Source organism: Myotis daubentonii, chromosome 16, assembly GCF_963259705.1.
Source record: "Myotis daubentonii chromosome 16, mMyoDau2.1, whole genome shotgun sequence".
Lineage (NCBI taxonomy): Eukaryota > Metazoa > Chordata > Mammalia > Chiroptera > Vespertilionidae > Myotis > Myotis daubentonii.
Window position 1 is genome coordinate 42,233,073 of NC_081855.1, and position 27,302 is coordinate 42,260,374.

Genomic DNA, 27,302 nt, shown 5'->3' on the forward strand with positions numbered 1-27,302 from the left:
GCGTCCAGGAGCCCCCAATATAGGAGCCAAGAGAGACCCTCTTCTGCTGACCTGAGAATACACAACTCCATTCCTGTTTAATCTTCTGCTCCTCGTTCACAAGACAATGAACCAGAAGACAACCCTGGTGCTCCTCACTCTGGCGGTCATCACCATCTTTGCCTTGGTTTGTGTCTTGCTGGCTGGCAGGGGGGGAGATGGGGGTGAACCCAGCCTGCCTCCCCACTGCCCCTCCATATCTCCCAGTGCCCAGCACTGGACACAGCCTGGCCAGAGCCAGCTGTTTGCAGACCTGAGCCAAGAGGAGCTGACGGCTGTGATGAGCTTTCTGACCCAGCAGCTGGGGCCAGGCCTGGTGGATGCAGCCCAGGCCCGCCCATCAGACAACTGCATCTTCTCCGTGGAGCTGCAGCTGCCCCCCAAGGCTGCAGCCCTGGCACACCTGGACAGGGGGAGCCCCCCGCCTGCCCGGGAGGCACTGGCCATCGTCTTCTTTGGTGGACAACCCCAGCCCAACGTGAGTGAGCTGGTGGTGGGACCACTGCCCCACCCCTCCTACATGCGGGATGTGACTGTGGAGCGTCATGGCGGTCCCCTGCCCTATCACCGACGCCCCATGCTCATCCGAGAGTACCTGGACATAGACCAGATGATCTTTGACAGAGAGCTGCCCCAGGCTGCTGGTCTCCTCCACCACTGCTGCTTCTACAAGCGCCAAGGAAGGAACCTAGTCACGATGACCACAGCCCCCCGGGGTTTGCAATCAGGGGACCGGGCCACCTGGTTTGGCCTCTACTACAACATCTCAGGGGCTGGGGTTTACCTGCACCCCGTGGGGTTGGAGCTGCTGGTAGACCACAAGGCTCTGGACCCTGCCCGCTGGACTATCCAGAAGGTATTCTTTCAAGGCCGCTACTATAAGAGTCTGGCTCAGCTGGAGAACCAGTTTGAGGCCCACCTGGTGAATATGGTGCCGATCCCAGACAATGGCACAGGTGGGTCCTGGTCCCTGAAGTCCCAGGTGCCCCCGGGTCCGGCTCCCCCTCTGCAGTTCCATCCCGAGGGCCCCCGCTTCAGTGTCCAGGGGAGTCGAGTGGCCTCCTCATTGTGGACTTTCTCTTTTGGTCTTGGAGCATTCAGTGGCCCCAGGATCTTTGACCTCCGCTTCCAGGGAGAACGGCTAGCTTATGAGATCAGCGTCCAGGAGGCCCTGGCCATCTATGGTGGAAACTCCCCCGCAGCAATGGTGACCCGCTACATTGATGGCAGCTTTGGCATGGGCAAGTACGCCACGCCCCTGACCCGTGGGGTGGACTGTCCCTACCTGGCCACCTACGTGGACTGGCACTACCTGTTGGAGTCCCAAACCCCCAAGACGATACGAGATGCCTTTTGTGTGTTTGAACAGAATCAGGGTCTCCCCCTGAGGCGACACCATTCAGATTTCTACTCGCAGTATTTTGGGGGCCTTGCAGAGACAGTGCTGGTCGTCAGGTCTGTGTCCACCTTGCTCAACTACGACTATCTGTGGGACATGGTCTTCCACCCCAACGGGGCCATAGAAGTCAAAGTGCATGCCACGGGCTATATCAGCTCAGCATTCCTCTTTGGTGCTGCCCGAAGTTACGGGAACCAGGTTGGGGAGCACACGCTGGGCACCATCCACACCCACAGTGCCCACTTCAAGGTGGATCTGGATGTAGGAGGTAAGGCATCGTGGAGGGGGAAAGTATTCCGAAGAGGGGGTTCAAAAGTTGTCTCTATTTGGCTTTTATTTATGGCAATTATGCAGGAAAAGAAGATATGAGAGTATGTCGTTTTGGGGTCCATGCTTCCTCTTGGCTGGATATGAGAGAGTTGGATGCTAGATTTTATTTAGCTCATTGGCTGGGTGCATGGCCAGCACCCTGCCTCCACATGGCCGCGTCAGAAAACCTTGGGAAATGGCAAAACTCAGGGATGAGGCAGGATCGGAGCCAACAGGGTCCCCTTGGCCCTCTTCCCACCCTTTCGTTTACATGGAACCCATTCCAAGGAGGCAGCCATTTGTTTTTCAGTTCATTTCTCTGCATCTGGCCTGTGGTGCTGGTGTTTTGGAGGATCGGTTTGCAGTCTGCCAAGTCCCTGGCACATGCAGGCCAGCCATGGAACACCCAGGTTGGACATTCCCTTGGGAGATGGACCCTCCTTCTCCCTGGCTTTCCATCTCTCTCTGAACTTAAGTGTGAGGGTTAGAATGGATACTGTGGAGCATTCCAGATAGTTCCTGGGGGTCACAGAGAGAGCCAAGGAAACGTGACATCTTGGAGTCTATCCTTTTACTTTCCTTCCCCACATCGAGCTGATCCCCAGATTTTTTCCTGTTTTGCATCTGAAATATCTTAAACTCCTCCCTGGGCCCCACTGTCATACACCTAGTGGTGCCGGATCTCTTTCTGCTGCTTCCACTCTTCTTCCTCCCAGATCCAGGGTTCACTTTGTGGCCAGAGGGACCTGCCACCCTGCTCCCTCATACATGTTTCACTTTCCCCATCAAAATAGGATCCCATTCACAGAATTTTCTATCAGGCCTTTCCCTTCAGAATGCAGTTCCACCCTGCCTTTCAGATTCTTCCCTATGCACTGCTTTAGCCATCCTGTCCCTGGACACACACACCATGCAAGATAGCCAGGCTTCTTTGCTTTGGCTCCTGTTCCTGCCTAGAAGGCCCTGCTAGGTCATCTCTGCTGGTAACATCCTGTAAGGCCAGGCTGAACAGTTGCCCGGGAAGGTCCCTTTTCCTGCCTGCACCTCTATTCCTATAACCTTGAATCTTGAATGTACTCCTTTCATATGGCAGGCCAGTCAGGGCATTGCTTTCTGCATCCTCTGTGAGAGCAAAAGGGTGAGGATGATGTTTTATTCATCTGTGTGTCCCCAGGGCCGAGCCTGAGCCTTGCCACTGATGAGATAAGTGAATGAACAATAATAAATAAATGAAATCCTTGACAAAATATTTTATAGGTCAACAGCTTTGGCTAACAGATTGGGGATATTTTGGGGAGAGGGAAGGAAAGTAGGGGGCACTCTCAGTTCTGGGCTTCTCTTTGGCCCCCAATCTGAAGCCAGGTGGGTGATCATTCCTTTCTCCCTCCTCCTTCCCTTCACCCCGGCAGGACTGAAGAACTGGGTCTGGGCTGAAGACATGGCCTTCGTCCCCATGGCTGTCCCCTGGAGCCCTGAGCACCAGATGCAGAGGCTGCAGGTGACCCGGAAGCTGCTAGAGACAGAGGAGCAGGCCACCTTCCCCCTGGGAAGTGCCACCCCTCGCTACCTGTATCTGGCCAGCAACCACAGCAACAAGTGGGGTCACCCTCGGGGCTACCGCATCCAGGTGCTCAGTTTTGCTGGACAGCCGCTGCCCCAGAACAGCTCCATGGAGAGAGCCATCAGCTGGGGGAGGTGAGTGGCAGGATGTCAAAGGGAAGCTGGAGGAGATGAGAGAGAAAGGAGCATTGGAGGGGCAATTGGAAATCAGTTCAAAATGTATGCAAAGTGAATAAGTAGAGCTCAAGAAGGATTTCCTGGTTATCAAAAGGCACATGCGATGGGCACTGTCATGTCCTCCCTTGGAGGACTAAAACTCAGGGCTGAGAGCCTTTTCCTCTTTTGTATGGTGGACGGGTCATGCTGTGATATGGCAGGGGGGTGAACAGGATTCCCTGGAAAGGTGCTGGATGACTCACCAGGGTGGTGTCAGAGTCACTGAGTGAATGAGATGGGAAAGCTGGGGTCCACATGCTCAGCTCCTTTCCCTTATAATCAGGCAACAGGATAGGGCTAGTGACTGTGCCTCCCTAGGTACCAGCTGGCTGTGACCCAGCGGAAGGAGGAAGAGCCCAGCAGCAGCAGCATCTACAATCAGAATGATCCTTGGGCCCCCACCGTGGACTTCACTGACTTCATCAACAACGAGACCATTGTTGGAGAGGTCAGCTGATGGGGAGGGCCAGTGAGAGGGGTGGGGACACAAAGATGAGCCCTACCTTCTCTTGGGGGCCCCTGAAAACCATCTGGTCCCCTCAGGGGTGTCTTCTGTGCTTTCATGGATCGGATCATTACCTCTTGAGGGAATCTTCCCAAGCTGGGAGTTCATTTGCAGATGTTGGCCGAGGCCCCAGCCTACCCTCAAGGACCTACAGCCCTCTGAGTCTCAGCTTTGTGGACAGAGTCCTTTTCAGGCTCCAGCAGTCAGGAGGGCTGGAGGTCACCAAGGGCAGACCACATCTTGTGTATCTAAAACCCATTCCTGGTGTGACCACGAAAGGATTAATTTCTAAATGTTGGCCTTTTCTGCCTCCCAAACCCCGATCTTCCCTCCTCCATCCTCCTTCCATCAGTTAAGTTTGGGAACTCTCTGGGAGTTAAGGGGGAAGAAGCTGATGTAGCCTGTGGCATCATCATTCCTCTGTGGGTGGAGAGACGGATGGAGGTGCGAGAGAAAATGTCAGAGAAGAAGAGTACAGGCTGGGTCAGGGAGGCAGGTGCTGTTTCCAATAGGAATATGAAATTGACTATACTTTGATTTCTGGACCAGTAGGAAAAACATTTAAAGACTTAAGGTTCTTTTGAGGTAACAGGGGCTGGCATGGCAAATCCTTACATACCAGGCTACTGTGGGAGGCAGGTGTGTCTTTAGCAAAGCCAGGCCTCATGATCCTCTTCCTTCTCCCCTGCTAGGACTTGGTGGCCTGGGTGACAGCTGGTTTCCTGCACATCCCCCATGCAGAGGACGTTCCCAACACGGTGACTGTGGGGAATGGTGTGGGCTTCTTCCTCCGACCCTACAACTTCTTTGACCAGGACCCCTCCTCCGATTCTGCGGACTCCATCTATTTCCGGGGGGACCAGGATGCTGGGGCCTGTGAGGTCAACCCCCTGGCTTGCCTCCCCAAGGCTGCTGACTGTGCCCCCGACCTCCTGCCTTCTCTCATGGGGGCTTCTCTCATATCTAGGTGGTCCCTGGGATGGGGAATGTGTCCAGGGCCCCAGGGCCAGGATGTGTGGAGTGGGGGAGCAGTGGGCACTGGGTTGGGCAGACTGATGCCCTCTTCTCCTTCCTCACATCCCTGAGGTTCCTTCCTCTTCCTCCCCAAGGTCACCTCCTGCCACCATCCTCCCTTGCTTCCACTCTCTACTGGGAGCATCCTGAGCTTGTGATGCTGGTGATGGGGGGGAGGGGGGACGCAGGAGAGACCCAGCTTGGTTGCCACCAGATAGGCTGGGTTTCTGTCCCAGCGGGGAGAGGATTGGCCAGCCAGGAGCTTGCAGTGAGAGTCAAGCTTTTCACCAGAAGACTCCCTTTTCTCTCTGGCTTTTCCAAATATTTTTGGGTCTCCAGGTTCCTCCTCCCCTCCCCAGCGCCTGCCTTGTGAGATGAGGCTAGGTCTCTACAATGGAGTAGGTCCCTAGAGGCCCAGGTCAGGGTGCTTGCCAGGCCTGTGCATATACATGGACGAGCTGGAAGGGGCTTCTTGGCCCATATTTTCTCTGATCCAAGTCTTCCTCCTTCTTTCCCTCTTCCTCTTGCCTACCACCTCTTCCTCCTGTTTCTACTCTTTCTTATATTCTGGGATTTCCCTCCCAGCCCTCATTTCTCAACTTCAGTCTCCTCTCCTGGCCCTAGGCCTGTGGAAGTCAAAAAATGCAAGGACATCTAGTTTGGGAGGACAATCCCTGTCTGTCCCCCTATGTCTGTCACAGAGGGAAGTAGGAGTTGCCCCCACCCCAGTCCTGGGCAGAGTGTGTTCTTTTGCCCATTTGTATACCCCCTGCCTTGCATTCTCAGCAGAGGATGGTCATAGAGACAGCAGCTGCTCAAGCTAGCATTTGAGGTGGTTTTGCGGGTACAATGGTAATAGGGAGTGTCATTTTGTGCCAGGGTTGTGTGAACCAGTGACCTCTGTCTTCTGTAGCAGCCAACAAGGGAGGCTGGGGAGGCACCAAGGATGAGAAGCACAAATACCCAAGAACTCTAGCGGTTAACTGGCCAGGGCCATTCAACCACATATGGGCATGCAAAGGAGCTGGGGCTTGGTCCCTTAGGAGCCTGGATTGGGGCGGATATACAAAAAGCAAGAGTTTGGAAAGGACAGAAACATCCTTCCCTAGAGGATTGGTTAAATAAATTCTGTGGACTCCATCTATCTCTGAGCTATAAATATAACTACATTTCTTTGTATACTAATAGGGAATAATCTCCCAATGAAAAGGCAAGGTGCAGAAGTGTGTATGGTGCACTGCCCATTTGTGGTTGATAGAAGGGAGAAAAATATAAATGTAGATTTGCTTATGTATGCAGATTCAGAAGAAATGGGTAACACTGGTTGCCTCTGGAAAGGGAACCAGGAGGTTGGGGACAGGGGAGGGAGGGGACTTAGCACTGTATACCCTTTAGTACATTTTGAATTTTGAACCATGTGACTATATTACCTGTTAAAATTAAATAATAAATTGACCTAATAAATAAATAACTTTTTAAAAAACTGATATGTCTTTTAGAACAGGCCTGGGGTAGGGGAGGGTAAAATGAGTTAAGGGACGAGGCCATGGACTCAATTTTCTTAAGTTTTTGAGACCAAAAACTTATGGTAACTCCTTTGCCTTCTTTTTTTTTTTTAAATATATTTTATTGATTTTTTACAGAGAGGAAGGGAGAGGGATAGAGAGTTAGAAACATCGATGAGAGAGAAACATCAATCAGCCACCTCCTGCACATCTCCTACTGGGGATGTGCCCGCAACCAAGGTACATGCCCTTGACCGGAATTGAACCTGGGACCTTTCAGTCCGCAGGCCGACGCTCTATCCACTGAGCCAAACCGGTTTTGTCCCTTTGCCTTCTTTTGCTTGTATCTCTCTGAAGAAAAGGCTAAACCTCAGTAAATCTCTTTTGTTCTTTCTCTCACTTTTGCTCCCTGCCACTCTTAGCAAAGGAGTGATGAGAAGCAGTGAGGAAGCAGAACTCTGCCTGCTGGAAGCTCAGGCCAGGCCAGGAGGTGACGTGTAGGAAATGGATTTTGGATGCTGCTCAGCTTATGACCAGAGGGAGATCTATCCAGGGAGCTCAGGCATCAGCTTCTGCTACCTTCTTTCCTGCCCCAAGCTCAAGTTCACCTCTGAGTCAGTGGAATAGTAGATGGGGAGGAGTTTCTACCTTCTATCACTCCTTCTTATGGTCAGTTTCCCAATGGTCTCTAGACCAAAGAGTGTGAGTGTTTGTATGTGATGAGAGTGTGTGTGAGTGTGTGTAAATAAATGCTCACAAGTTTTTATCTGAAAATGTGACTGTGGTTGGGTCTTGCTACATCTCACCATAGGGAACACCACCTGCTCCAGGCCTCAGTGGACATGTAGATCGTGAGAGTGTCAGCCTAGCTGGGGTCAGGTGGGCTGTAGGACCAGCCCCCCTTCCCTCCCCCATGACACTCCCCCTATCCTGGCAGGACCTGAGAACTGGATCTGGGCTGAGGACATGCCCTTTGTTCCCATGCAATGCCCTGGGGCCCCAACCTGATCTCTTCCTTAGATCATTGAGGCCTGCTAGAGTGTTGGCCTCAGACCTGTGGTCAAATGAACAGTGACTGAGGGTGCCAAGCACTGAAAGAATAGTGTCCCCAAGGCTGAGAACCTTAGGACTTGGGCCCTAAGAGGAGCTGGACAAGGAGACCCCTGGGGCTTAGCTCAGAAGGCATAACTTGGACATCCCCGGGAATGTAGACACTGGAACCCCCTGTGAAGAGCACAAGATGCGCTCACCTGCCTCTGCTGTCCTCCTGAATCCCCTGAGAAGGGCTCCAGTTCCCAGTGCGACAGAAGCATTCTTCTGTGCATTCAACAAAGATGTATAGAGTGCCTTCTAAGTGCCAGGCATCATGTGAGGCACTAGGATGTATTATTGAATAAAAGATACAGTTTCTGCCCCCAAGAGCAAGAGCAAGTAAAGAGGCAATTACAGATGAGGACTATTAGACGAGAGGTGGGAGCAGGACAACAGCAGGTTTCCTGTGGGGTCTGATGCCTAAGCTGATCTTGGCAGAGGAGTAGAAATTGGCCAGGGGAGAAAGAAGAGCACAAAGAACGTTCCAGGGAATAGCATGTTCCCTGACCCTCCTCTCTTCTCTCTGCAGAGGTCCCCCTGGGTGACCTCAGCCTCTCCTACTATAACTGCTAGTATTTGTTGTCTCACCCAAATCTATATTTCAGGCCTAGAATCTCTCTCTTGTACTCTGGACCCATAAACTTTTCCTTTTCTTAGCATCTATACTGGGGCTTCCCCATGAGTACCTCAAACGCAAACTTGTTAGTTTCCCTCTGGAACTTGCTGCTCTTTGTTCTTCTTCTGGTGAAAGGCCCCACCACTCACCAGTCACCCAATGGGAAATCTTTGTGTCATGTAAGATGCTATGCCCTCCCTGCCAGCCACACCCAGTCAGGCACCAAGTCCTGTAAACTCTGCCCTTAAACATCTCTCAGAGTCATCCCTTCCTCTCTGACCTCCAGGTCACTGGCCTCCTCCTGGACCTTTACCTCTTACCTGATCTCCTCACCTCTAGTCGGTCCCATACCCAAGCCAGAGTCATCTCCCTAGAATGCAGCTCAGTACAGAGTGTAACCTGGGTGTACCAGGCAGTTGAGTTGACCACATAGGGCCTCTGGGGCAGCTCCCCTTGGGCACTGTGTTCTGGGCCCAGGCCTCAACCTGAGGGCTAGAGGTGGACTCTGGCTCCCAGGGATAAACTCATATTCATCACATTCCCAGAGGCTGGGCCCAACTTTACTCAAAGAAAAAACCTAGTGGAGGGAGCAGGATGTATAGTTCTGTCTCCTGAGTAATTCTGCAAGAGGGACACCTTTCCTTTTCTTTTTTTAAAATATATTTTATTGATTTTTTTTTTACAGAGAGGAAGGGAGAGGGATAGAGAGTTAGAAACATCAATGAGAGAGAAACATCGATCAGCTGCCTCCTACACACCTCCTACTGGGGATGTGTCCGCAACCAAGGTACATGCTCTTGACTGGAATTGAACCTGGGACCTTTCAGTCTGCAGGCCGACGCTCTATCCACTGAACCAAACTGATTAGGGCAAGAGGGACACCTTTTCAACAAGTTTTTAGGGTATTTAACATGATGATTGGGAAGACTAGGATGAAACAATATCAGAGGAAACAATGCATTAGCTAGACACTTAGGGAAGGTGGTCAGGGTGATGCTTTTTTTAAATATATATATATTTTTATTGATTTCAGAGAGGAAGGGAGAGGGAGAGGGAGATAGAAACATCAATGATAAGAGAGAATCATTGATTAGCTGCCTCCTGCATGCCCCCCACTGGGGATTGAGCCCGAAATTCAGGCATGTGCCCTTGACCGGTATCAAACCCGGGACCCTTCAGTCCGCAGGCCGCTGCTCTATCCACGGATTCAAACCGGCTAGGACAGGGTGATGCTTTTTTATACACCAATTCCCCACCAGCCAAGGCAAAGGGTTCCTGGCCCCCAGCATGACCCACCTTCCCATATAATAGCTTGGTGATACTCCACCAGAGTGAATATTTTGACCTCTGTTTGGTAACACTGTTCAGGACAAAAAACATTAGCAATCTGAACAGTGTGATCTTAGCTGGGAGCTGAGACCATGACTTATGAAAGACCCAGACTCACAGTTGCCTGGTGCCCAGGAGTAGGTAGGCCTAACATTAGAGTCTGCTCCCCCTAATTCTCTAGGTTGCACAGCCAATTTCCAATGACCTCTTCCTGCCTTAGTTAGAGCAGCTCTATTGTTTGTCTTGACTACAAGAAGCTCTCCAGTTCCATCCTACTGCTCAGTCAATGGGAATATTGGGTGTGAGTTTTTCTCCCCAACACTCAGGGGTGGGTATGAAATGCCATGTTTCTCTATTTTCCTATGACAGATAACCAGCTCTGTGCCCTCACTCACCTGGTTGACAGGAAATTCAATTGTAGCTATTGGGGTTAGGGTTAGGAAAGACTCATCTGGGACTTTGGGGAATGGTTGGTTAGTCTTCAGCTAACAGTGGCCACTGCTACTTTGCTACCTTCCCACTGCCCTGAGGCCAGACTTGCCAAGACAAGGATGGGAGGAGGGGCTGACCCACACCTATTTTCTCCTAGTTCAGTGGCTCTCAACCTTCTGGCCCTTTAAATACAGTTCCTCATGTTGTGACCCAACCATAAAATTATTTTCGTTGCTACTTCATAATTGTAATGTTGCTACTGTTATGACTCGTCATGTAAATCTCTGATATGCAGGATGGTCTTAGGTGACCCCTGTGAAAGGGTCGTTCGACCGCCAAAGGGGTCGCTACCCACAGGTTGAGAACCGCTGTCCTAGAGCAAAAGCCCCATTTTCTCCTGTTTGTTCACCAAAATGTTATTAAAACATTTTAAAAATTAAAAATAAATACTGGCCGGTGTGGCTCAGTTGGTTGGAGCATCATCCCATACACTAAAAGGTCATGGTTCGATTCCCAGGGAGGCCACATGCCCGGGTTGCGGACTCGATCCCCAGTGTAGGGCATGTAGGAGGCAGCCGCTCAAGGGTTTTCTCTCATCGCTGGTCTTTCCATCTCTCTCTCCCTTTCCCTTCCTCTCTGGGATCAATAAAAATATATTATTTTTAAGAAATAAAGAACAAAGGAGAGGAAAACCTGTCACGTTTCCATATCTAAATAGAACTGGTTGTATAAATATTTCTGCATAATCTGACCTTTCTGAGACTGGTTGCCCTAGTTGAAATGTCTGGGTTCTGAGATGTTTCACGTCTTCCTCAGATCACTAACACTTAAAACATGAACCACACAAGGTGCCTGCCCTCCTTCCCATCCCCACTTCACACCAAACACGCTGACCTTTTGGCCATTCCCTGCCCATGCTGAGGCTGTCTCAGGTTTCTGTACCTTTGCACCTTCTGTTCCCTTTGGCTGGAATGTCCTTCCCATTCTCTGCCAGGAGAATGCATCCTGCCCGCAAGCTCAGTCTGGCATCATTCCTGGAAAAAGTCTTCCCGGACTGTCCAGCTTAGAAAGGATTCTTCCGCAGGCTCAGGAGGGAAGCATGTTCCTTCTCTTGCACCTTCAGTCTCTCCTAGTTCCCCTCAGGGCCTACGGCACCTCACCTGGAAGAGCATGGAGGTGGCTTTTCTCTCTGAGTCTGCAACATTTTGGAGGGAGGTTTCCCGGAGTTGAGGGTTGTGGGCTGCTAGGTTAATTCCACAGCCAGTTTTCCAGGCCCCGTGACCTCTAACCTGGCCCATCAGTCCCGCTCAAGGTGTGTGTTGAAGGGAGGGGGTGTCTCTGTTACACTCTGCAGCCCCTGTACCCCCTCCAGCTTCTCACTGGCTCCAGGCACTTAGGGCGCTCACAGAGCCTCCACAGTGTTGACCAGTCTCACGCAGCCTCCACCTTCCACCCCTCCCAGGTGCTTTGTGTTCCCAAGCACCCCTGGGGCTGCAGTGGGGTTCTGGTTGTTGTGGGGGGAGGGGGCACAGAGAGTGACAGAGTGACGAGGAAGAATCTAGAGGGCACCATGGACTAATGACAGGAATGAAGGAACCTGGCTGGAGAGGTGTGGGCAGATGTTTCGCTGATCGCCTTGTAGCCTGGAGAAAGGTTCCATCCGGAGGGCGGAGGAAGAGCCCAAGAACAGTCCCTTTCTGCCCCATCACTTCCTCTTCCCTCCCTCCAGCTGTGTTATCTCCCAAACCAACCCCTCCCCCACTTTGTTCCCCAACCCTGACCCTGAGTATTTGATTTGGAACAGAGGGCAGAGGCTTATGTGGGCCACGGAAAGTCCAGGTTCCTACCACAGCCCCACCTCCCAAGCCTGGCCTGACCCCTGGCTCCCTCCAGCGTCAGCTCCACCCCCACCCAACCCTCTGCCCTTGGCTGATTCTCTTCAATGTACCCATCAGGCCTCTTGTCCAGCAGCACCAGCCAGAGACCAGGAACCTCCAGAGACTAAAAGAGGTGCTGATCCTGTACCCAGGTCTTGTTTATCTTTCTATTTCCCATTATTCATTCCAATTCAAGAGCCTGAAGACAGCCCAGGAGGTTTAGATATGGCTTTCTTCCTTATTTTGCCCCTTTGTAGTGTTTTGGTGATAGGCATGGGTGAAGGTGGAGCTGGGAGTGAGGAAGCATTTGAGAGGAGATGTAAACCTGGACAGCTTCCCCGCTGCCCCTCCATATCTCCCAGTGCCCAGCACTGGACACAGCCTGGCCAGAGCCAGCTGTTTGCAGACCTGAGCCAAGAGGAGCTGACGGCTGTGATGAGCTTTCTGACCCAGCAGCTGGGGCCAGGCCTGGTGGATGCAGCCCAGGCCCTCCCATCAGACAACTGCATCTTCTCGGTGGAGCTGCAGCTGCCCCCCAAGGCTGCAGCCCTGGCACACCTGGACAGGGGGAGCCCCCCGCCCGCCTGGGAGGCACTGGCCATCGTCTTCTTTGGTGGACAACCCCAGCCCAACGTGAGTGAGCTGGTGGTGGGACCACTGCCCCACCCCTCCTACATGCGGGATGTGACTGTGGAGCGTCATGGCGGTCCCCTGCCCTATTACCGACGCCCTGAGCTCATCCGAGAGTACCTGGACATAGACCAGATGATCTTTGACAGAGAGCTGCCCCAGGCTGCTGGTCTCCTCCACCACTGCTGCTTCTACAAGCGCCAAGGAAGGAACCTAGTCACGATGACCACAGCCCCCCGGGGCTTGCAATCAGGGGACCGGGCCACCTGGTTTGGCCTCTACTACAACATCTCAGGGGCTGGGGTTTACCTGCACCCCGTGGGGTTGGAGCTGCTGGTAGACCACAAGGCTCTGGACCCTGCCCGCTGGACCATCCAGAAGGTATTCTTTCAAGGCCGCTACTATAAGAGTCTGGCTCAGCTGGAGGACCAGTTTGAGGCCGGCCTGGTGAATGTGGTGCAGATCCCAGACAATGGCACAGGTGGGTCCTGGTCCCTGAAGTCCCAGGTGCCCCCGGGTCCGGCTCCCCCTCTGCAGTTCCATCCCGAGGGCCCCCGCTTCAGTGTCCAGGGGAGTCGAGTGGCCTCCTCATTGTGGACTTTCTCTTTTGGTCTTGGAGCATTCATTGTCCCAGGATCTTTGACCTCCGCTTCCAAGGGGAGAGAGTGGCCTATGAAGTCAGCGTCCAAGAGGCCTTGACCGTCTATGGTGGCAATTCACCGTCTGCTCTGCGAAGCCGGTACACAGATGGTGGCTTTGGCTTGGGCCACTTCTCTTCACCTCTGACCCGTGGGGTCGACTGCCCCTACCTGGCCACCTACGTGGACTGGCACTTCCTTCTGGAGTCCCAAGCCCCCAAGACGATACGAGATGCCTTTTGTGTGTTTGAACAGAACCAAGGCCTACCCCTGAGGCGACACCACTCAGATATCCACTCCCACTACTTTGGGGGCCTTGCAGAGACAGTGCTGGTCGTCAGGTCTGTGTCCACCTTGCTCAACTACGACTATGTGTGGGACATGGTCTTCCACCCCAACGGGGCCATCGAAGTCAAAGTGCATGCCACGGGCTACATCAGCTCAACGTTCCTCTTTGGTGCTGCCCGAAGTTATGGGAACCAGGTTGGGGAGCACATGCTGGGCACCGCCCACACCCACAGTGCCCACTTCAAGGTGGATCTGGATGTAGGAGGTAAGATATCCCGGGGGGGGGGGGCGCATTCCAGAAGAGGGGGCTGATGTCTCCATGCCTCGCTTTAAAAATTGTCATTGAAACATTAAAAATGTAAAAGTATATGCAGTAAATGTGCCAAACATCAGATTCCTAAAAGATTTCCACCCTTAGTGGGCCAGTCTCAGATTATTTAAGCTGATTCCTAATATGGAACCTAGTTACATTCTAACAGATCATTCAAAACGCCAAAATTCAGGGAACTGACTGCCTTTGGCCCTACTCTTAATTCCTTGCCAAACCTCAAACTATGGGAAACACCTCAAGCTCCAGCAACTTTGGGCCCACATGTCTGCTGTCGTGTGGTGAGGCGTTGTTGGTTTCCTTCATGTGCTGATGTGTAGGCACTAGAGTCAAATGAAGACCTGGGTCTCAAGCATTGCCACAATACTAACAGTGTCCCCTTGGTGAAAAGCCAGGGCACGTTATGTAAGTTCTCTAAGCCTCAGTTGTCCCAGCTGTAAAATGGGAACAATTGTAGTTCCTCCTTCAGAAGGCTGTTATACAGGTAGATCACCAGTACATGTAAAGCACTCAGCATGACGCCTATGCATAGCACCTTCAGGTTCAGTAAAGGTGAGCTACAACTGTTAATATTTACATGGTACGCTAGTTCTGGTGATGCCAGGGGGCTTCAGATATGAGGCACAATACCTTCCTCAAGTCAGAAAGATCTGACTCTGCACATTGCCTGCTAGGTTGTTTCAACCTCAGGTAAACCACCATTCCTTCTCAGAGGAAGGTCAGGGGAGGCCCAGTCACAAGGCATCTGGGATTGTTACCAGAGGTGACATCGGGGAGAGAGATCTTCTCGAAATCTCTGAATCAGGAATATCTTGGGGAGAAAAGGAAGAGAAGTAGAGGACATATTCAGCTCTGGGCTTCTCTTTGGCCCCCAATCTGAAGCCAGGTGGGTGATCATTCCTTTCTCCCATCTTTTCTCCTCCTTCCCTCACCCCGGCAGGACTGGAGAACTGGGTCTGGGCTGAGGACATGGTCTTCGTCCCCATGGCTGTCCCCTGGAGCCCTGAGCACCAGATGCAGAGGCTGCAGGTGACCCGGAAGCTGCTAGAGATAGAGGAGCAGGCCACCTTCCCCCTTGCTACCTGTACCTGGCCAGCAACCACAGCAACAAGTGGGGTCACCCTCGGGGCTACCGCATCCAGGTGCTCAGTTTTGCTGGACAGCCGCTGCCCCAGAACAGCTCCATGGAGAGAGCCTTCAGCTGGGGGAGGTGAGTGGCCGGGTGTCAGAGGGAAGCTGGGGGAGATGGACTGTAAGAAGGGCCCCATGTTGCTGGGAACGCAGGTTCTCCCACCTCCTGTGGGTGTACATGCACACTCATGCACACACACACACACACAAGCCTATGGCCACAATCTTGATCCATGTAAAATGAGGCCTAGTGCCCTGGCGATAGCTCAGTGGTTAGAGCGTAGGCCCCACACACTAAAGGGTCTCAGGTTTGATTCCAGATCAAGGGTGTGTACCTGGGTTGCAGGTTTGATCCCCAACCCTGGTAGGGACACATGTGGGAGGCAAACAATCGGTATGTCTCTCTCACATGGATGTTTCTCTCTCCTTCTCTTCCTCCCTTCCACTCTCTCTCTAAAATAAATAACTAAGTAAATAATTTTAAAAAACAAAAATCCTCGGGTGAGGATTTTTTTTTTTCTATTTAATATCTTATATAAATGTAGTTAGTATGTTGTTGTTTTTTACTTTTTTTTTATTGCTTAAAGTATTACAAAGGGTATTACATATGTGTCCTTTTTTTCCCACCCGCCCTTGACAATCCCCTGGCCTCCCCTACCCCCCAGTGTCTTATGTCCATTGGTTATGCTTATATGCATGCATACAAGTCCTTCGGTTGATCTCTTACCCCCCTCCCTCCTGCCCCCCAACCATCCCCGGCCTTCCCACTGCAGTTTGACAATCTGTTTGAGGCAGCTCTGCTTCTATATCTATTATTGTTCAAAAGTTTATAATGGTCTCTATTATCCATGAATGAGTGAGATCATGTGGTATTTTTCTTTCATTGACTGGCTTATTTCACTTGGCATAATGCTCTCTAGTTCCATCCATGCCGTTGCAAATGGTAAGAGTTCCTTCTTTTTTACAGCAGCATAGTATTCCATCGTGTAGATGTACCACAGTTTTCTAATCCATTAAAATGAGGCCTACTGACTGGATGAAAGAATGGAGCAACACATGTGGAATCAAATACAATAAAATGTTATAGGTAGAATCTGGGCTGTGGGTCTACTAGTATGTGTGTTCACTACACTGTTCTTTAACTTTAAATGTTAGCAATAAGTGTTGGAGGAAAAACCAGAGTAAGAGGAACACAGATCGCAGGGGGTATTCCCTAAAACCCAGGCATTTGAAATATAGAAATTGACCTAAAATGGGAACCAGGCCATGTCCATGCATCCAGGGCCCAGGCTCTGATCTAGAATGGATGCATGAACGACAGTAGGACCTGAAGCCTGAACAATGGCCAGCTGATGTTTGAGATACACGTTACTGGACGAACGTGGGAACTCTATGAGGGACGGGCAGAGAGGGAGAATGGCCAGCTGGGGCTGGAGTGATGGCCTAGCTTTTTCCCAGGAGACTTTTGTTTGTTTCTAACAGTTTTTTAAATTTTTTTTTTACAATTACATATCATTCACATACAATAAATTTATCCTTTTAATGTGTCTAATTAGTGGGTTTTAGTATATTCATAAAACTGTGCAACCATCACTACTAATTCCAGAACATTTTCATCACCGCAGAAAGAAACCCCATACCTGTTAGCAGTCACTTCCCATTTCCCTTCCACCCTTCCCCGCTCTCGGCAACCACCAAGCTTTCCGTCACTACAGACTTGCCTATATTCTGGCCACTACATGTAAACAGCTCTGCACAACATGTGGTCTCCTGCGATTGGCTTCTTTCAGCAGAACGTTTTTGTGGCTCAACCACTTTGTAGCATGAAACAAGACTTCATTCCTTGAGGGCCGAATGGTATCCCACTGTATGAATGTTACCACATTTTTGTTTGTTCATTCATCAGTTCAAGGACATGTGGATTGTTTCCATGTTTTGGTTACTATGGATAACGCTGCTGTGAACATTTGTGTACAAGTTTTCATGTGGGCATATGTTTTCACTTCTCCTGGTGCAAAGCTGGGAGTGGAATTGCTGGGTCATATGTTTAACCTTCTGAGGAGGCTGCCGGACTGCTTTCCAAAGTGATTGTACCTTTTTTTTTCTCTCTCTCTTTTTCTCTTTGTTATTGTGGTAAAACATAACAACATAAGATTTACCATCGGACCATCTTTACTAGTAAATATACAGGCCAACGGCATTAAGTACGTTCGGATGCTTTGTTGGGCCTGCGCAGCTCCTCCTCTGCCCGGGTCTTGAATATGAAGGTGAGGCCTCTAAGACCTCCGGGTCGGGTCCCTTCCTGGCCTGTGTCCCAGCTGTTGGGAAGGTGCTTCTCTGTTTCATCCCCTGTCATCCTAGCACGTTCCTTCTCTGCTCTTTCTCCCTCCGCTTCTCTTGCTACTTCAGCTTCTACTCCCCGGCCTTCCCTGTAAGGTCCTGGGGGGATCTCCTTGCTGCTTCAGGTCCTGCGATTCTCCCCCGCCCCTCAATTCCGGTGCCCCCTCTGTCCCTGGGCTGGGGAAGCCTAGGACAGCAGGGGCTACCTTGTGGGAGAGAAAGACAATCCCTGGTTGTCTGCTTGTGAGAGACATTGGTATATGGACAGCTTGCTTTCTTTTCCTTTTTGTTAATCCTCAAAAAAAAAAAAGTGAGTTGGAAAGGAACTGAGTTCTGGCAAAGGGACCTTCATACAGACTAAACACTGTGGAAGCTACCTTCTTGATTCAAGAGTAATAGCACGATACGGAGACAAGAGCTCAGCTGGGAAAGGGTTAAGGCAGAGCTAGTTTGCTGTTGTTGGTTCTTTCCACTTTGCTTTTCAGATCAGTGATTTAGTTTCTCTTTACTTCTCAGCCCAAATAAATATCGTTTTGACTTTCTTGTGTTTTCTTATTTAAAGAAATTGGGACCATGATGGGTGCAAATGCTTTCATCTTGCCCCAAAACAAACGCTGTGGAGCAGCCAATGATGCTTCTCTTGGCTGTTCCACCTGTTTCTCCAGGTGCAGGAACGGGGAGTGGGGACCTGTGGCCCTGGGCTGTGTGGGGGACTCTGCTGCTGTGGCTCACCTGCTGACCCAGGAGTGTGCCATGGGGCTCCCCAGGGAGCCACCCCAAGGGAGTGTGTGCACAGAGAACCCTATTGGAGGGCTCTACTGGGAACATATCCTTCCAGCCACAAGAAAGGAGCAATCAGCCCTTAAGGAATGTAGCCCAGAGAAATCCAAAGGGTCCGAACAGCAAAGTTCTAGGAGAAACCTGGCAAGTGAGAGAGAACCTGGGAATGTAGGCCCTTCAGGAACCCTTAGACCTACAGATCCCACTGAAGGGCCCTAGAACACACACAGTATCACACACACACGGTATCAGTGTGTGCTCCCTGTCTTGGCCTCTTAGTGGTGCTGGCCTCATGTCCCCACTCCAACACTTGGCCTGTGTCTGATGGTTGATATGTTTTCTCCACTCAGGCTCAGGTGGGTGTCTGCATCTTCTGTAGCATTCCTCCTTACCCCATCTGGATCCTGCGAAGGGAAATAGATCATAGCATTCTCAGTGGGGCCTGGGTCTCAGACACCTTCTCTCATCTCCTTGACCTATGTCTGTGGACTAGAATATGAGGGGGCTCCCCTTTTCATGAGGACCCCCAAGGAACACGATGTCTCAGTCTCTCCCATTGAAAGGGAGACAGTATGGCGGAGACTCTGCTGGGCTGGCTGATTTTCATCTGTTGCCTCATTTATTCCGCATAACAACCTTGAGAAACAGATACTATTTTTCCCATTTCACGGATGAGGAAACTGAGATTCACAGGAATTGGGTAACTTGCCCCAAGTCACCTGGCTAGTACATGGTGGGGCCGGGATTGAACCCAGGTCTTTGTGGAATTATACCCGACTGCCTTCCCCTGTACTACTGCTCTTCTTCACTGACTAGCAGGCCTGGTTAAAGAATTAACAATGTAATGCTTGAGAAGCACTTGGCACCTGGTCCGTGGTAAGTGACCTTCTATGAGCAAAATCAACACTCAAGTGGCCCAGAGCAAAAGTATGCACCATTGCCTTAAAGCAAAAGCTCTTAACCTGGACTGTACCTGAAATCACGGGGGAGCTTGTAAAACTCCACATACCCAGGCTGCACCGCAGGCCAATAAAATCAATCTCTGGGGGTGAGGCAGAGCATACATGTATGCAGTAAGCAGCATAAATTTTCCCCATGTGATTCTAACATCTAGCTAAGGTTGAGAAAAGCCTGGGACAGCAGTTTAGTTCCAAACTGGCCAGAGGAGCCTGACCAGAGAGTGTAAGACACATAAAGAACGTGTCTGTCAGGAGGCACAGAAAAGGAGAGTTACAGAGCCTGCCCCAGAAGTGCCAATCTGACCGTGCCTGGAGCAGAAGTCCTGGCCCAAGGCCAGTACAGACCAGCCCCGGAGGACACTAGCCACGCAGATGGAGGCACTGGGCCCTATCAAACCTATCTCATGACGAACTGCTCATTCTGATTCACAGCTCAACTGGTCAGCTACCCACCACGCCTGGGTCATGGGAAGAAACGGGCAAACCAGTTATATCTCTTGTGTAAATGAACTAGGGGTATTCTGATAATAATTGGTTTTGCTTGACAATTACTATAAAATGAGGATTAGCCTTTATTATACTTTGGAAAATTTAGACCTTCCTTGAAAGACACTCTCCCTTTGGGAGCTTGATGGATCTGGTTTCTGATTTAGGCCCCTCCCTTGGACTGTGCTTAATGCACCAAGAAACCATCGTGCGGTATCCTAGAGACAGCCAGACTCTCCTGATACAACCCACACCAACCTCTCCATGGACTTCACATCTAACTTCCAGAGCAGACTCATTATAAGCAAATTCCCACCTTCATTCCCCTCCCCCTCCTCCTATAGTTTCTCCTTGGCCAACTGGAATTGTAAATTTTCCGAGCTCCCCACTCTCTGGGGCACATTAGGTTGTGCACCCTGGGTTTGCACATCCTGCCATCTTGATGCCCTGCACTCCAGACTGTCATGACCCTGTGCCCGTCCCCAAACAGGCTGTCCCCATCCACGCATGCCTCTGCCCATCCGCCTTCTTCTTTATTTCCTCTGGTCCTTCCCCTTCCCCCTTCCTCCCTCTTCCTCTGGTGATGCCTTATTCATCCTCTAAAACCCTACTCAAAGGTCACCCACCCCCACCTTTCTCTGCTCATTGCTCTGTTCTCCCTGCTCCCTTTGTACTTCAGTATATGTGCTGCCGAAGCAAGCACTCCCTTAGTACTTTAAACAAAAGTCTACAGTGGAGGTTCACACACCAAACTCAAGTTCACTGCCTCCACCTCCCCATCATGTGGCCCACAGGCCTCCCGTGCCCACCATGATCTCCATTCAGCAGCTGGTAGGCAGATGGCTCTTCGTGGAGACCAAAGGCTTCACCGAGTACATGAAGGAACTAGGCGTGGGAATGGGCGCCATGGCCAAGCCAGACTGCGTCATCACCTCTGATGGCCAAAACCTCATGGTAAAAACTGAGAGCACGTTGAAGGTGACACAGTGCTCATGCAACCTGAGAGACAAGTTTGAAGAACCTACAGCCAATGGCACAATAACTCAGGCCACCTGCAACTTTGTAAACAGTGCATTGGTCCAACATCAGGAATGGGACGGGAAGGAAAGCGCCAGAACCAGAAGATCGGAAGGCGGAAGTTAGTGGTGGAATGTGTCGTGAACAATGTCAGCTGTACTTGGACCTGTGAAAAAGCGGAGTAAAATTTCCATCATCCTTCTGGACAGGAATTAGCCATGAGGATAAACAAGCTCAATTCAAGCATGCCTCTCCCCCTCCCCCATTACTGTGTTCAGTTCTCTGTATCACACTCATTTTATATGCAACTACTTCTGAGTGTTGGTTTAATTAGGATTGACCCTTTGGTTAGTAAATAAATGTGTTTATGCTTAAAAAAAAAAAAAAAAAAAAGGTCGAAGAAAGTCCAAAGATCCTGAGTGAAAAATCACCCTGGCTGCACAGGTTAAGCCAGGACATGGGGCCAAGGGTCAACACTGACCCGCTGAGCCCAAGCAATTCCTCTCCACACGAAACCTGCACCGCTGGAACCCAGCAAAGGTTGTAGGAAGGCGAACATGAGATAGACAGACAGCAGGTCTGTAAATCAGTTCCCCCGGCTTGGCTTTCCCTGAAACAGGCAGTCGGGGCTCAGGGCCTGGGACAGACTCAAGAGGACGTAGTGGGGGAGGGTTAGAAGCATAGGCGGGCATTGGAGCCCAAAACGCTATAGAATTTGGCATGTATGTTTTCCTCATTCTGCAATGTGGTATAATGATTTCTGGAGCCAGAATCTGGGGTTTGAACCTGACAATGTGACCTTGGGCAACTTCGTTAACTTCTCTGGGCCTCACTTTCATCACCTGTAAAATGGGGGTGGTATAAGATCTATATCAGGATTTTGATGGGGATCAATCTGTGCAATTTTCCAAGTCTAGTTCTTGGAGTATAGTAAGTGCTCAATGAATGCTAGCTATTATTTAATATTTTATTAACAGCATCTACTGGGTGTTTCAGTTACTGCATAACAAGCCCCCTTGAAAAACAGTGGCTTAAAACATCAAACCATTTTATTTGCTCATTATTCTGTAGGCCAGCTCTCTGAGCTGGGGCTCAGTTGGGCGGTTCTTCTGCTGGAGTCACCTGGAATCACTCTCTTGACTGCAGATATCTGGCAGAGAGACGAGGGCTGGATGGTCTATGATGGACTCACTCACACGTCTGGCAGCTGGGGCTGGCTATCAGACAGGCTACGTGTTACAGCAACGTGTGTCCAGCAGGCCAGCCGGGACTTCTCCTCTTTGTGGTCCTGGACTCCAATGGTAGCCCAAAGGGGACAAGCGCTAGTGAGTGAATGCTTTTCAAGCCTCTGTTGGTATCACATCTACTAATGTCCCATTGGCCCCCAGATTCAAAGGATGGAGATATAAATTCTCTCCTTGATGGGAAGAGAGGCAAAGAAACAATGCAAAGAGGTGCATATCAGCAATGGAAGGAACCATCACAGCAGTCTAAACAATCTATCACGCTGGCACCAAATATGCGAGCAGAGCTCAGGTCTGAAAGCTGGAAGGGGTAACTTCTTGGCTCCCAGGGCTCAGGATAACTGAAAAAGGGTTAAGTCATATGCAAAACAACTGCGATGCAAGGTGTGAACATGCTAAGTGCCCTAAAATAAGAATGATTAAATGCTAGGGGAGTTCAGGGCAGAGTGGTCCTTTATAGCTGACAACAGCTAAGCCAGTGGGTTGGAAAGGCTTTATTACCTTGGCCTTGAAGTGTGTTTAGAATCTGGACATGTGGAGATGAGGAAAATGATGTTCCCGGTGGGAGGAAGAGCAAAGTTAGGCAAACCAAAATGTGTTTGGGAAACCCAATCCCATTAGTATATATGGAATAGGGGGTCCAGGAAGAGGAGTTGCAAGCCTTAAGGCTGGAACGATAACCTGGGGTTTGATTGTAGATAAGTTTGAGTTTGAACTTCATTCTGTAGGCAGTGTCCACTGGATATTCTTCAGGTGTTAATAAAAAAAACAAAAACACACACCTGTATTGTAAGAGGCTCCTTTGCCAGTGGCTTGGGTTTGGCAGTGAGAAGGGGAGTAAGAGATCATTAGGTAATGAAGGGACTAGCAGGTCAAGACAGAGGGATTGCCGAGGGGCAGTCAGAGTAGAAAATCAAACCAGAGTCAGAACCTGATGAGGGTTGCCAGGCTCGGTGCCTGTGGAATGGCAGAGGAGGAGGAGATGTTTACAAAACAGAAGTATGGAACAAGAGCCAGTCTAGAAGGAACTTGCAGATTTGGGGAATGCATGGACGTCCAGGTGGTATTCAAGTGGAGTCTAACACCACACTGACTATGAGAGGATGAAGAGGAGAAGAGAGAGTAGATGTTGCTGGAGCAACATTGAACACAGAGAGGGCAAGTGTTTCAAGGCAGTTATCTGCCAAATGTTGCAGATGTGACCGCAAGATTGAGAAAAAAGAAGGATGAGAAAAGGCCAACCACTTGAGAGGTGTGCATAGCCTTAAGGCCTTCTTAAAATATTGGTCTTTATTTAAGGAGGGAATGGCATGAGCAGATAGGTTTCTGTGTGGTGAATAGACTGGAGAAGGGCAAGAATGTACACGGAGCTCTTCAAGCAAGGGAACCATTGCATTAAAAAAGGAGATTGGAAAAAAAAAAAAGGCCAACCAGCAGATTTGACAGGGAGAAGGTCACAGTGACTTCCCATTCCCAGGAGAGAGAGGAGGGCGATACTGCACAGGGTTGAGGAGAGCAACAAGCATCCTACTCTCTGGAATTCAAGGTTGGAGCGATCCCCTGGAATTACATGATTCTGGGCTGCCCTCCTTCCACTTCAAACCTACTAAAGTGAACAAAATCTTTTAAAAATAAAGCAAACACTGACTTTCCCTTCTATCCTTCCCTTTTCCCTTTCTCTCCTACTGGCTGGCTCAGCCGTGGGCAAACTACGGCCCGCGGGCCGGATCCAGCCCGTTTGAAATGAATAAAACTAAAAAAAAAAAAAAGACCATACCCTTTTATGTAATGATGTTTACTTTGAATTTATATTAGTTCACACAAACACTCCATCCATGCTTTTGTTCTGGCCCTCCGGTCCAGTTTAAGAACCCATTGTGGCCCTCGAGTCAAAAAGTTTGCCCACCCCTGGCTGGCTGGAGATCAGGCACTGTCAGGACTTCCATCCAGGGAGACAAGCGTTGGCGAACAGACTGCTGTTTACTTCCTAGCAGAGCCCATCTGTGTTTTCATAGCTCAGAATAGTTCCTTGGCCCTCTCATGGCCTGAGAGGGGGGGGATAGGGGCAGGGAAGCCTCACTGTTTGTTTTCGTGACAATTCTGGCCTCACCTCATTTGGGAACTCTCAGAAGGGATAAGTTGTGGATTAAGAGGATCCAAGACTACTGATTTCCTAATTATGTCCCCCAACTGGGCTCCAGAAGAGGGAAGGACAATAACTGACTGTACAACATGGGCATTTTGGTTGGGATGAAAGTTCCATAGCTATTAAAGAAAGAGTTGATTAAAGGACTACAGGGAAGAGCTGGGGGAGAAACAGAGGTGGGGCAGAGAGAAGGTGGAAGGGATGACCCCTCCCCAAACTGGATCTCAGCTGGATGCCTGGCTCTACATAGGGAGCTGACTTCTGATGGAGAATTGCTTGGGCTGGGGGGTGGGGGTGGGGCTTCTCTGACTCTGGATGCACCTCAGGTCTCAGCTGGGTTCTGGCAGCACCAATGTTTGGATGGTGCCCAGGGGTGGGAGGAAGAACTGACTTCACAGAATACTCTTTTGAACTCTTTGAACTCTTTAAAACCATGTGAATATATTACTTTTGAAAATATTTTAATTTAAAAAATATGAGCCCTGGCCAGTTTGGCTCAGTGGATAGAGTGTCGGCCTGCAGACTGAAGGGTCCCGAGTTTGATTCCAGTCAAGAGCACATGCCCAATTTGAGGGCTCGATCCCCAGTAGGGGGTGATTCTCTCTCCCTCTCCCTTCCTCTCTGAAATCAATAAAAACATATTTTAAATTTTTTTAAAAAAATATGAACACATCTTTCCTTCTGGCAATAATGAATCAGTTACTTCTGTTAGGTCACTAAAAGTCAAGTACCACCTCATTGGAGCTACTTTCAAAGGAGCACCCCAGAGTCAGAAAATGATAGGACTGAAAGGAGGGTGAGAGTCACCAAGTCTCAGTCTACAGTTGACAGAAGTAAAATCCAGAGAACTCTAGTGACTTGGCCAAGATCACACAACTCTTTTTTTTTTTTTTTTTAATCCTCACTGGAGGATATTTTTTCCCATTGATTTTTAGAGAGTGTGGAAGGAGGAGAGGGAGAGAGAAACATGGATGTGAGAGAGACACATTGATTGGTTGCCTCCCCCATGTGGCATGAAGCCCCACGAGATTGAACTTGCAACCCAGGTATGTGCTCCTGACTTGGAATCCTACCCGCCACCCTTTGGTGCTCTGGCCAACTCTCTAACCATTTAGCCACACCAGCAAGACAATCACACTCTTTATCTTCCTATTTATTATTTCTCTTTTTACCTTAGAAGTCCTAGTGATGGCAGTAGGAGAGAAGTCTCAAGGGCTGTCTGCTGAAAGCTTGAGGATGTTTTTTGAGGGTCTTCTAAAGAAAAACACACCCAACTTTTACACCCTCTCACACATTCCCAGTCCCCACCTCGTTCCACACCCAACCAGGCTGAGCTATGACTGAGCGACTGATGACATATTCCCTCCATTTTTTCTTTAGTTGGTCCCAATTCTTTCAAAATATCTGTGAGATGAAGCAAGGAGGCACAGTGGATTAAGGCTAGATTCTTAGCTTACACTTCCCACCTCTCTTCAGACACCTCCTCTTGGCCTCTGAGGTACAGACCAGGAAGAAGGAGGGAACTGACCTTTTCCCAGATAGTCCCAACCATCATTTTAGAGGCTTATTTCCCTTGACCCTGCCTCATCTGTGCATCATCAACAAAGTTTAACTCCTGGCAGGAAGGATCAAACTTAACGCAAGAAGGTTTCCCAGCTGCAAGGGTGGTTTGGCACCACCAAAGGGTGGATTGCCAGTTGGAGCAGTGTCACCATCTGGTCATGAGGGAACTGGTTGGCTGTATCTGGGCTTAACAACAGCTTCTGGGGGGCGGGGGGGGCGTTGAAGATGATAGAGGAGAGGAAGAAGATGGTCAGTCTGTGCTTCCCATAAAGGTTCCAATGATTCATTTAACTTTGGTAGAAAGCAGACACTAGGGTGGCAGGAGGCAGGGAGTGAGCAGGGAGTTCTTAACTGTTTACAATGAAGCAAATGTCCTCTGGTGTGTTTCTGTGGACAAAATGTGCAGCCCGTCTTGAGACAGACAGCATGCTCCCCCCACGTGGTCAATAAGTGCACAGTTCAAGGTTCTGAAGCTGAACTTTCTCACCACGCCGGAGATAAGTCAGCCATTTTCACAGGCTAACAATCATTAATCCGCCTCTCCCTTCACCTGCTTTCCCCGACATAGTTTTGTAAAGAAAAATGAACAGGGTCACTCACTGAAAAGGTGACAGCAGTTGATCCAGCCAGTTTCTGCGATCTACCCCTGAACACCTTCCCCACTGACCAAGTGGTAGGGGGAGAGGAGCACAAAAAAAGAAATAAATAAAATAAAAAACTGTACATCTTGGAGTTTGGACTGTAACCCTGCAAGGAAATCTCCCCCACTGCCCAGACAAAGCCTTGGCTTGAAGCTGGGTTTTATATCCTTGATACAACGTGCAGACGAGCCCCATTCGTGTGATCATAGCTGAGCAAAAAGGCAGCTCCTCGCTCCATAGAACCCAGCGCCCCTGCCAGAATAGAGGATTTGACTTCAGGGAAAGTCGGAATGTCTTACTGGTAATAAAAGCAATTTTTGGATGAGGTGTGTGGCAAATTATGACTCCTTCCCCTCTTTGCTTCCCTGTTAGCAAATAAACTGGCCTGAGTGAATGAGTCAACCTTGCTCTAGGAGGAGACGGTGCCAGGACACGGGAACCAGCTGCACTTATTTAGCAGCAGACCAGGCTGTTCTCTCTGGCACCCTTCCTTCATGTGCTTCCCAAACCAAGATCCTCAAGCCTCTGGATTTCTGTTTGTGGAGAAAGTGCCCGAGGAGTGCCCAACTAGTGTTCCTGTTTAGGGGGCCCATAGAACTTTCCATCCTCGTCGCTTCCCAGACTCGGCTGGTTGTTTTCCCAGGGGCCGTCAATACGTCTTGAGTCCTCTCTGCCTAGGACAAAATTGTAGGGAACTCACTGATATTTGTACACATGAGTTCAGTTTCGACCTAAGGATCCTCCAATTGACAGTGAGTTGTGTAAATAATCTAACTTCCCTGCCCCACTAGAATGTCCAGGTCCCAGAGGACAACCAAGATTTAATTTGCAATTTCTTTTTTGTTTGTTTGTTTTTGTTAATCCTCACCTGAGGATATTTATCCATTGATTTTTTTTTAGAGAGAGTGGAAGGCAGAGGGAGAGAGAGAGAGAAACATCAACGTGAGAGAGACACATTGATTGGTTGCCTCCCACAAGGACCCTGACCATGGCTGGGGATTGAGCCTGCCACCGAGGTACATGCCCTTGACCGGAATTGAACCCGGGACCCTTCAGTCTGGGTCTATTCACTAAGCCAAACCGGCTAGGGCTCACTTGCAGTTTCTCATAGAGCCAAGCATGGGGCTTTGCTCAGGAAATGTTTATTGAATTAAACTTCTTGAAAGGGAAGATGACAGGAGTTAGAAGGAGATGATAGAATCCCCTCTCTGGAGAGAG

General features: G+C 49.9%; 3 protein-coding genes across 3 annotated transcripts; all 3 read left to right on the forward strand.

Annotated features, from left to right (window-relative positions):
- The first annotated feature begins 90 nt into the window (after positions 1-90).
- AOC3 (amine oxidase copper containing 3) lies at positions 91-6,516 on the forward strand. The gene is given in 5 exon segments (XM_059670245.1): positions 91-1,706; positions 3,157-3,442; positions 3,842-3,971; positions 4,721-4,955; positions 4,958-6,516. Coding segments are annotated over 5 exon segments (2,289 nt in total). The 5' UTR covers positions 91-106; the 3' UTR covers positions 4,996-6,516.
- A 5,022-nt stretch (positions 6,517-11,538) lies between these two features.
- Positions 11,539-15,366, forward strand: LOC132218683 (membrane primary amine oxidase-like). The gene is given in 4 exon segments (XM_059670264.1): positions 11,539-13,148; positions 13,151-13,714; positions 14,718-14,846; positions 14,849-15,366. Coding segments are annotated over 4 exon segments (2,151 nt in total). The 5' UTR covers positions 11,539-11,833; the 3' UTR covers positions 14,992-15,366.
- A 4,917-nt stretch (positions 15,367-20,283) lies between these two features.
- Positions 20,284-20,616, forward strand: LOC132218686 (fatty acid-binding protein 5-like). The gene has a single exon (XM_059670265.1). The coding sequence runs from the start codon at positions 20,284-20,286 to the stop codon at positions 20,614-20,616; it is 333 nt and encodes a 110-aa protein (XP_059526248.1).
- Positions 20,617-27,302: the final 6,686 nt, after the last annotated feature.